This window comes from Ochlerotatus camptorhynchus, unplaced genomic scaffold, assembly GCF_037179485.1.
Source record: "Ochlerotatus camptorhynchus isolate MF236.1 unplaced genomic scaffold, CSIRO-AGI_Acam_v1.1 ptg000055l, whole genome shotgun sequence".
Lineage (NCBI taxonomy): Eukaryota > Metazoa > Arthropoda > Insecta > Diptera > Culicidae > Ochlerotatus > Ochlerotatus camptorhynchus.
The window spans coordinates 2,530,385-2,544,235 of record NW_027040545.1 but is presented as its reverse complement, the minus strand read 5'-3'; the positions used below and the strand labels follow the sequence as shown (position 1 = coordinate 2,544,235).

General features: G+C 43.3%; 1 protein-coding gene across 1 annotated transcript in view; it reads left to right on the top strand.

Annotated features, from left to right (window-relative positions):
• Positions 1-13,816, top strand: part of XNP — a 32,550-nt gene extending 18,734 nt beyond the window's left edge. The window contains exons 4-15 of the mRNA XM_065239426.1: positions 7,530-8,126; positions 8,188-8,489; positions 8,560-8,831; positions 8,895-9,053; positions 11,112-11,322; positions 11,387-11,546; positions 11,602-11,829; positions 11,895-12,066; positions 12,130-12,526; positions 12,589-12,767; positions 12,844-13,107; positions 13,183-13,816. Coding sequence (XP_065095498.1) covers positions 7,530-8,126; positions 8,188-8,489; positions 8,560-8,831; positions 8,895-9,053; positions 11,112-11,322; positions 11,387-11,546; positions 11,602-11,829; positions 11,895-12,066; positions 12,130-12,526; positions 12,589-12,767; positions 12,844-13,107; positions 13,183-13,278 — 3,037 coding nt within the window. The 3' untranslated portion in view covers positions 13,279-13,816. The remainder of the gene's footprint in view (positions 1-7,529; positions 8,127-8,187; positions 8,490-8,559; positions 8,832-8,894; positions 9,054-11,111; positions 11,323-11,386; positions 11,547-11,601; positions 11,830-11,894; positions 12,067-12,129; positions 12,527-12,588; positions 12,768-12,843; positions 13,108-13,182) is intronic.
• Positions 13,817-13,851: the final 35 nt, after the last annotated feature.

Below are 13,851 nucleotides of genomic sequence, written 5' to 3'. Positions count from 1 at the left end.
TTTTTTTTACTTATTCTGGACACCCGTCCGATGAGTTTTGCTACTCTTTTCCGAAAGGAACCAGCACACAACACAAACATGGCCAACCGCCAACTTTGCGTGATTGACTTCAGTGTCATGCCAGCAAAACCCAAACCGTCCCGAGTTGACGACTCAACAAACATTAGAAGCAGAATATGAGCTTATTCAGGCAAAAATATGCTTCTTCAGCTAATAAATGGCTTATTCAACCTTTAATCAGCACCAGTGTTGGAAAAGTTCGCGATATTTCACGAAGTTCACCAAGGGAAAAGTTCGCGAGTCACAGCGAGTTTTCGCGAACTTTTCCATCACTGATCAGCACAAATTGTTTGTTGGGGATTTCATCGCGAAAGATGTTCAGCTTGATTGGAGCAAATTGCGATGATTGCAGCTAAACAACATCACATAGTCAGTGATGCAAAATATCATGAAACTCACGTGACACTCGTCTTCGCATGAACCGACTATCGCTTACAGATCGTTTTGTCACGCAGTGAGAGTTAGAGCCATGACAAACAACAATCACCAGTAATGGTCGCTGCTCACAAGCAAATCGTTACACTCGCTGCTGATAATGAAAAGTACAACGAAAACAGTGAAGACTTCTGCAGTACGATCATGAGAAAAAGCGAAATGACAGAAGAAAATGAAAACAATGCCTTCGCATTCTAAGTTCGTTACGGCAGGCGCGAGTGTGTGAGTTACAAACAAAGCAGGCAACATTAAACGGAAGCTGTTGGGCTCACTCACCAACACATTCACATAAGCAAGCAAAGCAGCAACTACTTCAAAACGAGCACAGATGAGTGTCGTGATTGTCAGGAATGACCAGTTCGGTGATGGATCACAACAGAAGACGACATTCACCAGTTGCTTTTTACTTCTTTCGTCAACTTGATGGATGGTCATGGAGCGAGCTTCGACGAGCACATTGATAGGAATGTACAAAGCGTTACTACCATCAGCTGTTTGATGATGGTGATTGTGATAGGTTGCAACTCTGCACATAGAACGTTTTCATCAAGATGGATACAATAGAATCTGCAGAACAATTCGCTGAAGAACACAACCTCAAGCACACGATGGAGTACAAAGACATCACCTACCGTATTTCGTTCTTCATTGCCGATGGAGCAACGGTTGTTAAGCTGCATGATTTGCCATTTGATATGCCAAACCATATTATCGTGGAACAGATGACGCAGTTTGGTGAGGTGTTGTCGATAAAAGATGACTACTGGAGGAACCTTTTCAACAAGGTTCCTAATGGAGTGAGAATAGTTAGAATGCGCATTTCTAAACCCATTCCGACGTATGTGACAATATCCGCAAATATCTCACATATGACCCTCGTCACACACAAAAACCAGATCCCCACTTGCCGTCACTGCAACCCAAGGGTGCACTACACCATGAAGTGCTTCGAATATGCAAAATCATTGCGTGAGGGAAAAAAACTGAAGGCACCGGAGGCACCAATTGAAGCTGGACATCCAACAACTGCAATAAGTATTTCGAGGGACGTATCGCCAAGCGAGCGTTTCGTTTCGATTGAGGACGAAATTCCAATGCCAGTCCTCACTCCAGCCAACACCGCTTTCCTCATCACCGAAACTGCTGCTGAGACGTGCTCCGCTGCTGCTGGTCATCTCAACATGTCCAAGAAGTGATTGATGTGAGTGAGAAAATTCTCAAGTCACCTAACCGGAACCAGCGAGAGATCTCCAATGAAAATCAACGCACCCGTAACCATCATTCGGAATCTGCAGTCAAACGACCGGGATTACCCAAGACTGCCGAAAGCAAGAGGCCTTCCAGGTCTAAAAATCGTCATTAAAATGGATCTAAAAAGCTACAACATTTGTACCATCAACATAATCCAACCCCACGAAACTTGCTGCTTTGCGAACATTTATACGATCAGCTGACCTTGACGTAATATTCCTGCAGGAGGTGGAAAATATGCTGTTGGAGCTACCTGGATTTGACATGATTTTCAATGTGGATGAGCGACGAAGGGGCACGATTCTGCGTCACGATTGGACAGGATTCTGGTAGGCGCAGCCATGCGGGGATGGCTAAGGAATGCTTACTTCTGCACTACTGCTTTCACCGATCACAAGGCTTACATCGTGCGGATAGTTTTACCGGACCTTGGCACATCTGCTGGTAGAGGTGTGTGGAGTCTTTTTACGAAAGTTTTGGACGAACCTGAAGCATTCCCCGAACTTGAACGAAAAGGGATATACTAGGTCCGAAACAGAAGGCATTATGCAACATGAATGGATTGGTGGATCACTTTTTAGCGTTAGCGTTGTTAGAATATACTTCGTAGATTGGATACTACTCGACACTCACGTCTCTTCTGAAATTCTCAGTTAGACTACTTTCAGGAATAATGCTGGCGAGTAAACATTGGATCCAATCTAAACAAAAGTAAGATAGGGAAGGAAATGTTGATGTAGTACTTACTTAACGAGAGGCCACCGACTTATCGACACCCTCTTAAGTGCTACGGAGTTGGAGGGTTGGGTATGGTATTCGGTTAGGATTCACCTCAAGTTGGCGATGCAACCAAAAGTATGTATTGTTTATTTGTTGTTTATTTAATCTCTCGATAGCCGGCTATCGAAAGAACATTCATTTTGTTTAGTGATCATGATCATGATCAAGTCATGACGGAGAGCTTGGGATTAAACCCATGATTTTCTGCTCAGTATGCAAAAACGATCCCTCCAAGGTCATCGAGCATCTCATAACCATAACACTTCGCGACAAAACACGGCTACGTTTTCGCTTGATATGCAAATAGCTTCCAAGGTTAATGTTCAATATCAAATATACAAATTATGGTGGCGATTTATTGTACTGTGGAAGAGCTTGGGGTTAAATCCATGATTTTCTGCTCAGTAAGCAAAATCGATCCCTCTAGGGTCATCGAGCATCTCATAATCCACAGCGCTTCGCGTCAAAGTACGAATATATGGATGAACTATCTATTATTGAATAACTATTATTTACGAAAATTACATGAAACAAATAAAATATAAACTACACACAAAACGTGACTACTAAAATCTCAAAAAAGATATTCTCACAAATATATTTCACGCAACCAGGAATCTCAAAACCATTAGACGCTATAATGATACTCTGCACATGTTAGACACAAGAAGAGGCCAAAAAGCAAGCGTCCGACACACAAAACCCGCCAAATCCACTTGCAGTCACAATCAACGATTGGCGATGGCGGAGGATATCAATTTTCCACTTCCCCTCATCGATACCCATATTGCATGGGTTTAGATGAATATTCCCTGTCCAGGGGCCGCCATATTGGATTTTGGTCCACCATGTTGGATTCCAAAATGGCAGCGGATTTCAATTTTCCACTTCCTCTCATCCAGCCCATTCCGTAGATACCCATATTGCATGGGTTTAGATGCATATTCCTTGTCAGGGGGGCCACCATATTGAATTTTGGTCCGCCATCTTGGATTCCAAAATGGCGGCGGATGTCAATATTCAACTTCCACTTAGCGAGCCTTTTCCGCAGAATCCCTATATTATTGGTGAAGATGCTTACTCCTTGTCCGGGGGCTACCATATTGGATTTTGGTTCTTCATCTTGAATTCCCAAATGGCGACGGATGTCAATTTTCCACTTCCACTTAGCGAGCCTTTTCTGCAGAATCCCTATATCATTGGTGAAGATGCATATTCTCTGCCACCATATTGGATTTTTGTCCGCCATCTTGGATTCCAAAATTGCGGCGGATGTTAATTTTCCTCTTCCTAACACACAGTGTGCAAGTCTCTGAGCTGTTCACAAACTTTGGTGAAGAAGCAGGAGCAATTCTCAACCGAAGCCAAACTGTGGGTTTAATGACAGGCAACATCAACTTAACGGAAGCTACCGAGTGGCTCACAATTGAGAACCACGTCAAGATCCTAGGTATCTTTTATTACGAGAATACCCGAACTGCCAGAGATCTCAACTGGAATTCGATCTTATCGGGTATGAAACTGCGGATTTGGGAACAAAGTCCCAGAAACTTGCCACTTACTCTAAGAGTGACACTACTAAACACGTATGTGTGCTCAAAAATGCGGTACGTGGCCTCTATCGTGTACTTGCCAAAAAAAACTACGAAGCTCGCATTATAACTGAGCTGAGAAAGTTCCTGTGGATGGGGCACCCTCAACAGTTCAAGATCTCCTTTCAAAATCTTACGCTTCCCAAAAACTGTGGTGGTTTAAACCTACACTCTCCAGCGTTGAAATCAAAAGGTCTTCTACCGAAGCGATTGGTAAAGTCATTGGATCAACTTACACTGCTAGCCGATTTTCTGGAAGGATCTGGTAATCCACCAAACGCCCCAAGTATCCCTGCAGAATTTCAGCACGCTAGGTTGGCATTGCAGGAAATATCATATCTCTCCTCCAATCTTTTGGAGAACCTGACGGCGAGTGGTTTGTACCAACATTACCTTTCGCTGCTTCCGGATCCACCGATCTTCATCGACTCGCAGACAAATTGGAAAGCGGTCTTTAAAAACATTCACTTCAGCCTGCTTCCAGCTGAGCAACGGTCAGCGTGGTATTTCATGATACATGAGAGGATTCCCCACAACCAGCTTTTTCATCGCCAAAATCCAACAATCGACCCATTATGTGCCTTATGTCCAGGAGAAATTGACACTATCGTTCATCGCATCTTCAAGTGCACAAGGAGTCGTAATGTCTGGTTCTATCAGAAGTCTTTATTAGCTCATCTAGACCCTAGGCTTCGTCGCATGGAACCAGAAAAGATTATGTATTCAGTCTTGGATTCCTTAGCAACATAATTAAGGTATGACACCGATAATGACCATGCATCAGAACCCTAGTCTTAACCACTTCAAACTAGGGAAGAACGAATAGAAGATTAGGAATCACATAGATGAAGACAACTAACTATTTTTTTTCCCTTGTTTCAAGGTCATCCTCGGTAGACAAAGCCGAGTCTTGTCACTATCAACAAGGCATAAAAAGTAACAAGGACTAAGATGTGTTCCTTGGATTACTGAAAAATCCTGTTCCCCTAGTTTGAAGTAGCCAGGACTAGGAATCGGTGGTAGATCTTACATCCCGTAACGTACCACGAAAAGGTGATCTACCCACGTTACGGGGTATTTATCATGACAATTCAAATGCAATATCCGTTTGCACTGTTTACTGCAGAGTCAGGCTAAAGTGACCTTTGGAAAATGTCCGTAAATTGTATCTTGTAATCCATCCTCTGAAAACGAAATAAATTTAATTAGTAGTGTATGACGGATTTCAAATAAAGCGAAATAAGGCTTGTACTCGAAAAAAATGCACCTTTTTTATCCGTGGGTAAAAATTGATGAAAATCTGGCTATAACTAGTTTGGAGTGAATTGTTTACATGTGCAAAATTTCATAACAATCGGTTCAGTGGTTATTGCGATGTCATCGAAACAAGAAGAAAATCGCCGGAGAATTTTGCGCGCCGTCATGGAAAATCCGACTGCGACCATGAGATGGACCGGAAGACAACTGGGAATCACCCTCGGAATCACCCATACAACCAACAATCAATACGAAACTAACGATTTTAAATTGGCTCACTACTTGACTAGCCTATTGGTCCGAAGCAAACGATTAACGTACCTCATTCTAGTCGAAATTCTAGTACTACGCAATGTTTGTTTTGATTCGCTATGAAAGTTTGACAGATAAAATGAGAGGTTAGTGGATTTTCCTATGTTTCGAGGGGTGAATCGATTAGCTTGGGACCGAAGAGAGTACCAGAGCTGAGCCAAAAAGTTGAGCACGTTATTTCGGGTCCTTCTAGTCTTAGAGTTACCTCTATGATACAACTGTGTCTCGGGTGGTAAAATCGTTTAAGGAGTACCAGACGACCGAGTGGCGGGCTGGAAGTGGAAGAAAATCGAAAACAGCTGACCCTGTGAAGGCCCGGAAGGTGTTGGATTATTTCAAGCGTAATCCGAACCTTTCAATTCGCGACGCGGCTCTGAAGCCAAAGTGTTCCGCCTGGTTCGTTCAGCAAACCATGAAACGAGCTGGGCTTCGTGTATTCAAGAAGGCACCGAACTGGCGTGATCAACAAAACACGGCGGCCAAAATCGAGAGTGGTTAACGAAACCGATGTGTGTGGTTATGGATGACGAAACCTACATCAAGGCAGACGCAAAGCAGATACCGGGGCTGGAGTTCTACGTTGCCAAATCACGGTTTGATGTTCCGGAAGACATAAGGAAGAAGAAAGTGGACCAATTTGCCAAAAACTACTTGCTCTGGCAGGCCATATGCTAATGCGGTAAACTGAGTAAACCGTACATCACAATGGGTACCATCAACAGCGAAATTTACCGCACCGAGTGCCTCCAGAAGCGTCTGTTGCCCTTCCTGCGGTCCCACGGAGGCGAGACATTATTTTGGCCGGACCTGGCATCATGCCATTACGCGCGATCGACGTTGGATTGGTACAGAGACAATAACGAGGACAATAACGTTGTTTTTGTACCAAAAACCGCCAACCCCCCAAAGTCACTTGAGATTCGTCCGGTGGAAAGATTTTGGGCCATAATGAAGGCCAAAGTTCGAACATCTTCCAAGGTGTTTAAGAACGAGCTGGAGTTGAAGAAAGAATGGATGAAAGGTCCAAAAAGGTCGGCTCCACCATTGCACAAAATGTAATGAGGGGTCTTAAGGGAAAGGTGCGGGCTTTCAGCGAAGGAAAGGAAATTGAATAAAATAATTATGCCGAAACATAATCCATATGTATTAGTTCATTCCCTGAAAGTTTCAAGAAAATCCGACTGAAGTTAAATTTTTGGCGAACACTTTTTTTTCGAGTACAGTTGCAGTTTGCTGTTAAGGAATCACTTCTTCCACTAATAAAATCGATGCCGCCATATTGAATCACTTTTTCATACATGTAAATCACGTAATCTCATTTTACGTAAGCACACCACAATCACACAACCGCACATGGAAGTTTGATGTGAAAATGTTGTCACATTCATCATCAGCTCCAGCGAACATGCCATGATATATTTATCAATTTTACTACCATCATGTAAACATGAAAGTTGAAGCATTCGAATGAGCTACGTGATCTTTCACGTAGATTGGACGTGTATATGTATGATGATCACTTACTTTTTACGTGAAATTCACTTAGCATCAACGAACATGAAAATCACGTAAATTTTATCAAAATTTAATTTGACATTGACGTGAGCCACGCGGAAATGATCGAAGATTTTTTAGAGTGAATTGCCCAGGAAAGTCAAGAAATTGTCCAACCCGAAAAACTCCTAGCCCGGACCGGAAAACTCGAATCCAGCGGCCTCCAGTATGGTCTTGCTTTGTAGCTGCACCTCTGCCGAGCTAAGGGAGGACTCAGTCCACGGACGATACTTTAGTAGGATATACTCTGGGATTCTAATGTGACTAAAATACAACTTTCAATTGCAGGAAAAGACGCAAACGCATCAAGAAAAGCTCCGAAAGCGATGGCGAAGATGATTCGCCCAGCAAAGGTCGCAAGAATATTCGCAAGTTGCTGAAGAAGTCTGCCCTCGAACAAACGACAAAAGAGGCTGAACAGGAGGAGAAGGATCGCAAGCAGCGTATCGCCGACCGGCAGAAGCTCTACAACCAAGTATACGACGAGAAGCCCGAAGAGGTGAAGGAGATCAACCAGCTGGTGCTGGACTTTGACGAGGAAACCAAGGAACCGCTCCTGGAAGTGGATAGGAACTTGGTGAAGAAGTTGAAGCCCCATCAAGCGAACGGAATCAAATTCATGTTCGATGCGTGTTTTGAGAGCTTGGAAATGGCACGCAATAGCAAAGGTTCCGGCTGTATTCTGGCCCACTGTATGGGTCTAGGTAAAACGCTCCAAGTCGTAGCGTTGGCGCACACCCTGCTCGTCAATTCGGAAGTGACCGGAGTCGAACGGATACTGGTAGTTTGCCCATTGTCCACGGTTCTCAACTGGGTCAACGAGTTCCGAATCTGGATGAGACACGTCAAGAAGGGCACGGACGTGGAAATTTACGAAATCTCAAAGTAAGTATCTAGTTGCAAATTTGTTTCAAGTTTCTCCTAAACAATATCGACACATTTGCAGATACAAAAACAACGTCATACGTGCCAATCAGCTGATGGAGTGGCACAACGAGGGCGGTGTCATGATCCTGGGATACGACATGTTCCGGAACCTGTCGAATCAAACCACTGGCCGTATTCGGAAGAAGGTACGGGAATCGCTGCGAACGTCATTGGTCGATCCAGGACCGGATATGATCATTTGCGATGAGGGTCATCTGCTGAAGAATGAGAAGACATCTCTGTCCAAAGCGGTCAACCAAATTAAAACCTTGCGGCGGATTGTACTGACCGGTACTCCCATTCAGAACAATATGAAAGAATGTAAGACCCTTAACTCATGTCTCTTGTAAGTACGGTTTAGGTAACTGACAATGTTTCTCTACACCCACAGATTACTGTATGGTGCATTTCGTGAAGCCAAAACTTCTCGGAACGTACAACGAGTACATGAACCGGTTTGTGAACCCAATCACCAACGGTCAGTACACAGATTCCACGCCGTACGATATTCAGTTGATGCGGAGACGAGCTCACGTGTTGCACAAACTGCTGGATGGATGCGTGCAACGGAGGGACTACGCGGTGCTGGCTCCGTTCTTGCCCCCGAAGCTCGAGTTTGTCGTGTCGATTAAACTGACTCCGCTGCAGTGTACTCTGTACAAAGTAAGTGCGAGGCGACGTTCTTCTGAAAGTCCTTGTAATTCATCACCTCTCCTCGTTTAACAGTACTACATGGAGACGCAAGCCCGAAAACAACAAGGAAACGATGAAAGCAAACGGTCGTCGGTGCTGTTCTCTGATTTCCAGAACTTGCAGCGTATCTGGACCCATCCACGCGTGCTACGGTACAATAGCGACCGCTACGAGTACATGCAGCAGAAGAAGGTAAGTGTAAAAGAACAATAATATTGATCTCTTCATAAGTTTTTTTTTTTCGTTTTTATTATAGAGGCTTAACCATCATGTGGTTATTCGCCTCTTTTAAAAAAAAATATTACGGTAAACGCTCCTATAGCTGCAGTACGTTAGAAACGTTAAGTTCCTATAATTGTGTATGGAGTCTCCATACCCAAAATGAAAATTCACAATATTTTGATAAAGAATGGAATATTTCCTTCGTTAAGTAGTTTAATAATAGAGAGATCATTTTCTATTTCACTAGAGAAGGGATTATTTCTTTATTTGATTAAACCCTTGCCACTACACCACCGGCGTCGCTATCCTTATTTGAATACATTTATAAAGAAAAGAATGTTTCCATCTTTTGAATGTGCTTAAAATGCTGAAATGCGTTCCAAACCATTGCGTCTTGCAGTGAAACTTTTCCAAGCTTTCGCCTCCTACATTTCGAAGTGAGAACTACTAGAAGGAGGATAGTTTCCAAATTTTCCAAGTAAAACAGACGATTTTTGGGGCAAATCGGTCCATAAAGAAAAACTAATAATTTCTCGTGGAAACTTTTGCTTGAATCGTGTAAGAAAACGTATTTGAAAACTAATTGTTATTGTTTCGGTATGGATCGGAGATGTTTTCATGGAAAATAATGCATAACAAGTTTGCACCCACAGCGAGAGGTTACCTCCTGCGCAGCTGCATTTTTCGGAAAATTGTGAATATGTGCGATTTCCACTAAGATGAAAGTGGAAATTAAGTGAATTTACTTAGGAAGGTTGTATCATGCTGGTGGTAATGGAGAATTGGTTGTATAGGACGCCAATATTCAATAAATGTTCATTTTGGCCTTTTCTAAGCAAACATATTGATACTCACAATTTTCGACGGAAAACGCTACGGAACTTGCTTTACTCAACACGCACCATACTATAAAATGGTGCCGGATGGTTTTGAAAGTGATAACAACATGACAAATCATCTTTATTTTGAGTAATTGAGCAATTTACTTCTGTTTACATCATATTTACGATGCAGCATTGATGGAGCCGCGAAATGAAATGAATATATCTGATGAAAGTTCAACTGGAAAAGTCAAAGATGCACATCAGTCTGATGGTAAAAACGTTTTCTTCTTCAATTCGAATGTTATATTGGAAGGATTTTACACAGGCTTGATGAAAATTATGATTCAACGCTAATTTTCACGAATTTTATATGCAGTCTGTCAACATTATCATCATCATGCAGTGGCGACATCTACGTCGAGCGTTTACGGCAATCTTCCAATTGAAGAATGCTCTCGCTTTGCTTGGTGCGGTGTAGATCGATCTACAAGGACTTCATTTACTCCCCTGACGATTATAGCGAAGACAACAAATCAAGAAGACTGGCAACTTTGCCAGAATTCAAGCGACAGATATAATGGCGCTGCGCTTGAGTGAAGGTGGAAGCAACGCATTGAAAATATACAAACCCTTCTTCTGAGAATGTAATCTTTGCTAACAAATTCGTTCGAAGCATTTACCTTTGAGCGGCAGATGACGCAATTGTACCTGTCGTTCATAGCGTTCGTATGAGAAAATTAAAGAGTTGCCAGTCTTCTTGATTTGTTGTCTTCGATAATAGGTAAAGAAGTGCCGAAACCATAATTTCCCCTACGATTTTCGGTAAAGATCAGAAGGAATTCAAGGGCAAATCGGTTGCGCATCGATCAAAAGATCAGAGACCGTCAAGACTGGATCTGATCAATTTCTGGACAGAGGGTTTTGACGTATCAATCTACCGACGTATTCAGTGAAAATTAAGGGTTGTTTCAAGGTCCTTCGGGTTATCTTGTTCTTGAACTCGAGGTCTTCTGGGATCTCATAAAAATACCCTGGGCTGGATCACAGGATTCCCAAGTACCAGAACATAGTCAAAGATCAAAAGATTCCAAGATTAAAGATATTCAAGTGCAAATCACTACTTGTTCGTGGATGAATGGTGCCAGAAAAGTGATCGATCGGAACATTAAAAACATATATATACATATATTCAATCTTTCGTTAGCGTGACATGATGTCGGACGAGGACTCAGTTGGTTCGATTAAGGACTTCCTCGACGACGACGACAGCGAACAGGAAGACACGTCCGAATCGGAATCCGAATCCGGCGGTGGCAGCGACGACAGTCATAAAAAGAAAAATAAGAAGGAAGAGCAGACGTTGGCGTCGGTTGCAGCAGCTGCTCGGCGCACCCGGAACAATCCCAATGTGGAGGGTGGGTTTCTTTTATTTTATTTTTTTTTTTTTCGATTGGAATCACAATGATTATTTTTTCGCAGAAGAGGATCTTCCGGTAATTGTGGAGCAGAAGAATGAGAACCCCACCGAATGGTGGATGTCGATGGTTCCCGAGGAGGAGTTAGATAATTTGGAACATTCGGGCAAGCTGCAGGTGCTATTTGAAATTCTGAAAGAATGCGAAGCTATCGGTGATAAATTGTAAGTAGATTTGTTGTATGTCTGGCTACAAAATGGATTATCAAACTTGTTGTAGGCTTGTCTTCTCGCAATCTCTCTACGCACTCGACGTTATCGAACACTTTCTGGCACTCGTGGACGAGAATACGCAAAAGGACGAAGACGAAAGGGATACCGAGCTGGACAAATATCAGGGCTCGTGGACGCAGGGATTGGACTACTTCCGTTTGGATGGATCCACCGCCATCGAGAACCGGAACTCCGCCTGTAAGATCTTTAACGACGAGAGTAACCATCGGGCTAGGTATGGATAGAGAAAGCAACTAGCGCGGATTATGATAATGATATATTAAATCTTCCCAACCACAGGCTATTCCTCATCTCCACGAGAGCCGGTGGGCTCGGTATCAATCTCGTGGCCGCCAATCGGGTCGTGATCTTTGACGTTTCGTGGAATCCATCACATGACATACAGAGCATATTCCGAGTGTATCGGTTTGGACAGAACAAACCCTGCTACGTCTACCGGTTTCTTGCCATGGTAATATCTATTTTTGTTCGTGTTTAATTCCTGTGTACACACCATAACGACTGCTCTTTCTAGGGCACAATGGAGGAGAAGATCTACGAACGGCAAGTTACAAAACAGGCCATATCAAAACGTGTCATTGACGAACAGCAGATCGACCGGCACTACAAGGAAAACGACCTACAAGAACTGTACCGTTACGACAACATCGAACCGGAGGAGGCACGTCCAACGCCGAATCTGCCGAAGGACCGCTTGTTTGCCGAACTGCTGAAAAAGTTCGACGTTCTACTATACAAGTATCACGAGCACGATTCGCTTCTGGAGAACAAGGAAGAGGAAACGCTGAACGAGGAGGAGCGTAAAGCAGCTTGGGATGAGTTCGAGCAGGAGAAGAATCGTCCTCCGGTCACCAACTATGGCATGGGTAACGCAGCTTACGGCATGGGCATGAACATGGGAATGGGACGAGGTAAGGCATTTTAAAATCCTTCAATCAATCGGTTATCTATCAAATGTTACCCCTCTTCTTAGCAATGAACGGCCCAGTCACATCCAGCAGTATTTTCGGCTTTAGAAACGACGTTCTGCTGAAGCTTCTGAACATGAAAGCCCGTCACGATAATCCCAGCTTCAATGAGGCCAACATTGCCTCCATGATTCCATTCCTAATGCAAGAACTTTGCCGGCAGATGAAAGATGGTGATCTATCGGTATAAAGATAACAACCGCATACCAATAGATACCAATAGATTTCCCCCCCTAATACCCAAATCTTGACCTTTTCAGATGTACAAAAGCCTGCTCGAATTGTACTACCAACTTGAGGCACCGAATCCCTACACCGGCATGAGCTACAATCCAATGATGATGCAACAACCCCAGCAGGCACCACCGATGATGCAGCAGCAACACCACCAGATCCCACAACCTGTAATTATGCCTAGCAGTGTCGGCGGTGGTGGTATGATGGATGCTAATGCCGCCAACTACTCTATGGAGCAGATTCGCTTTCTTCGGCAGCAGGAACAGCAGCGCTATTCTCAAATGAATGTACGACTGATCAAATGCAATTCTCTTCATCCTTGCGATCTAACTAACGAGTACTATCGCCTTTTCACTTTTTAGGAAGCCAGTAGCAGCGGCCTCAACCGGGGTTCGATCATCACCGCAGCACAAAAGCGATTCATGACTGATCCCGAGGAAATAGTAGAACTAGACTAAGTGGGACTTCCCTCAAAAGAAAAAAAAACAACCCTCGTAATTTATTATACATCTATTACATTACTACAACATAAAAACCATAGGAGAGAAATGTAACCCCGGTCCCGTAAGGATATCCCAAAAATTAAATCAAATAATCAGATTTCGATTCATGTCAACATGGTCAAAATTGGATCTCGAATTTACATGGGTCACAGTTTTTACAAAAAACCGACTGCTGATATTAGAATTTTAACAAATCGGAACACACACACCCAACATCGTCCCAGCCAACCCAGCGGAATTTTAATCCCGTTTTGTACAACGGATCATCGGATTTTCCAGCTCTCCTTCTGACAGAAACCAATTCCTACTACATCCTCCCCCTCCCTCCCAGCTAGAAGTAGCGTGAGTATAGGTACGTATGGAAAGAAATTCGTAAATTATCCACCATTTAAGTGTACGTGGCAACAGTGACTCCATTATACACCGTCACAACACAGTAGTAGAATGACGAGAGAATGTGCAAATAAATGATGATCATTTCGACGGATTAGAACCTGCGTGGTGGCTGTTACGATTCACTTCGAAAAG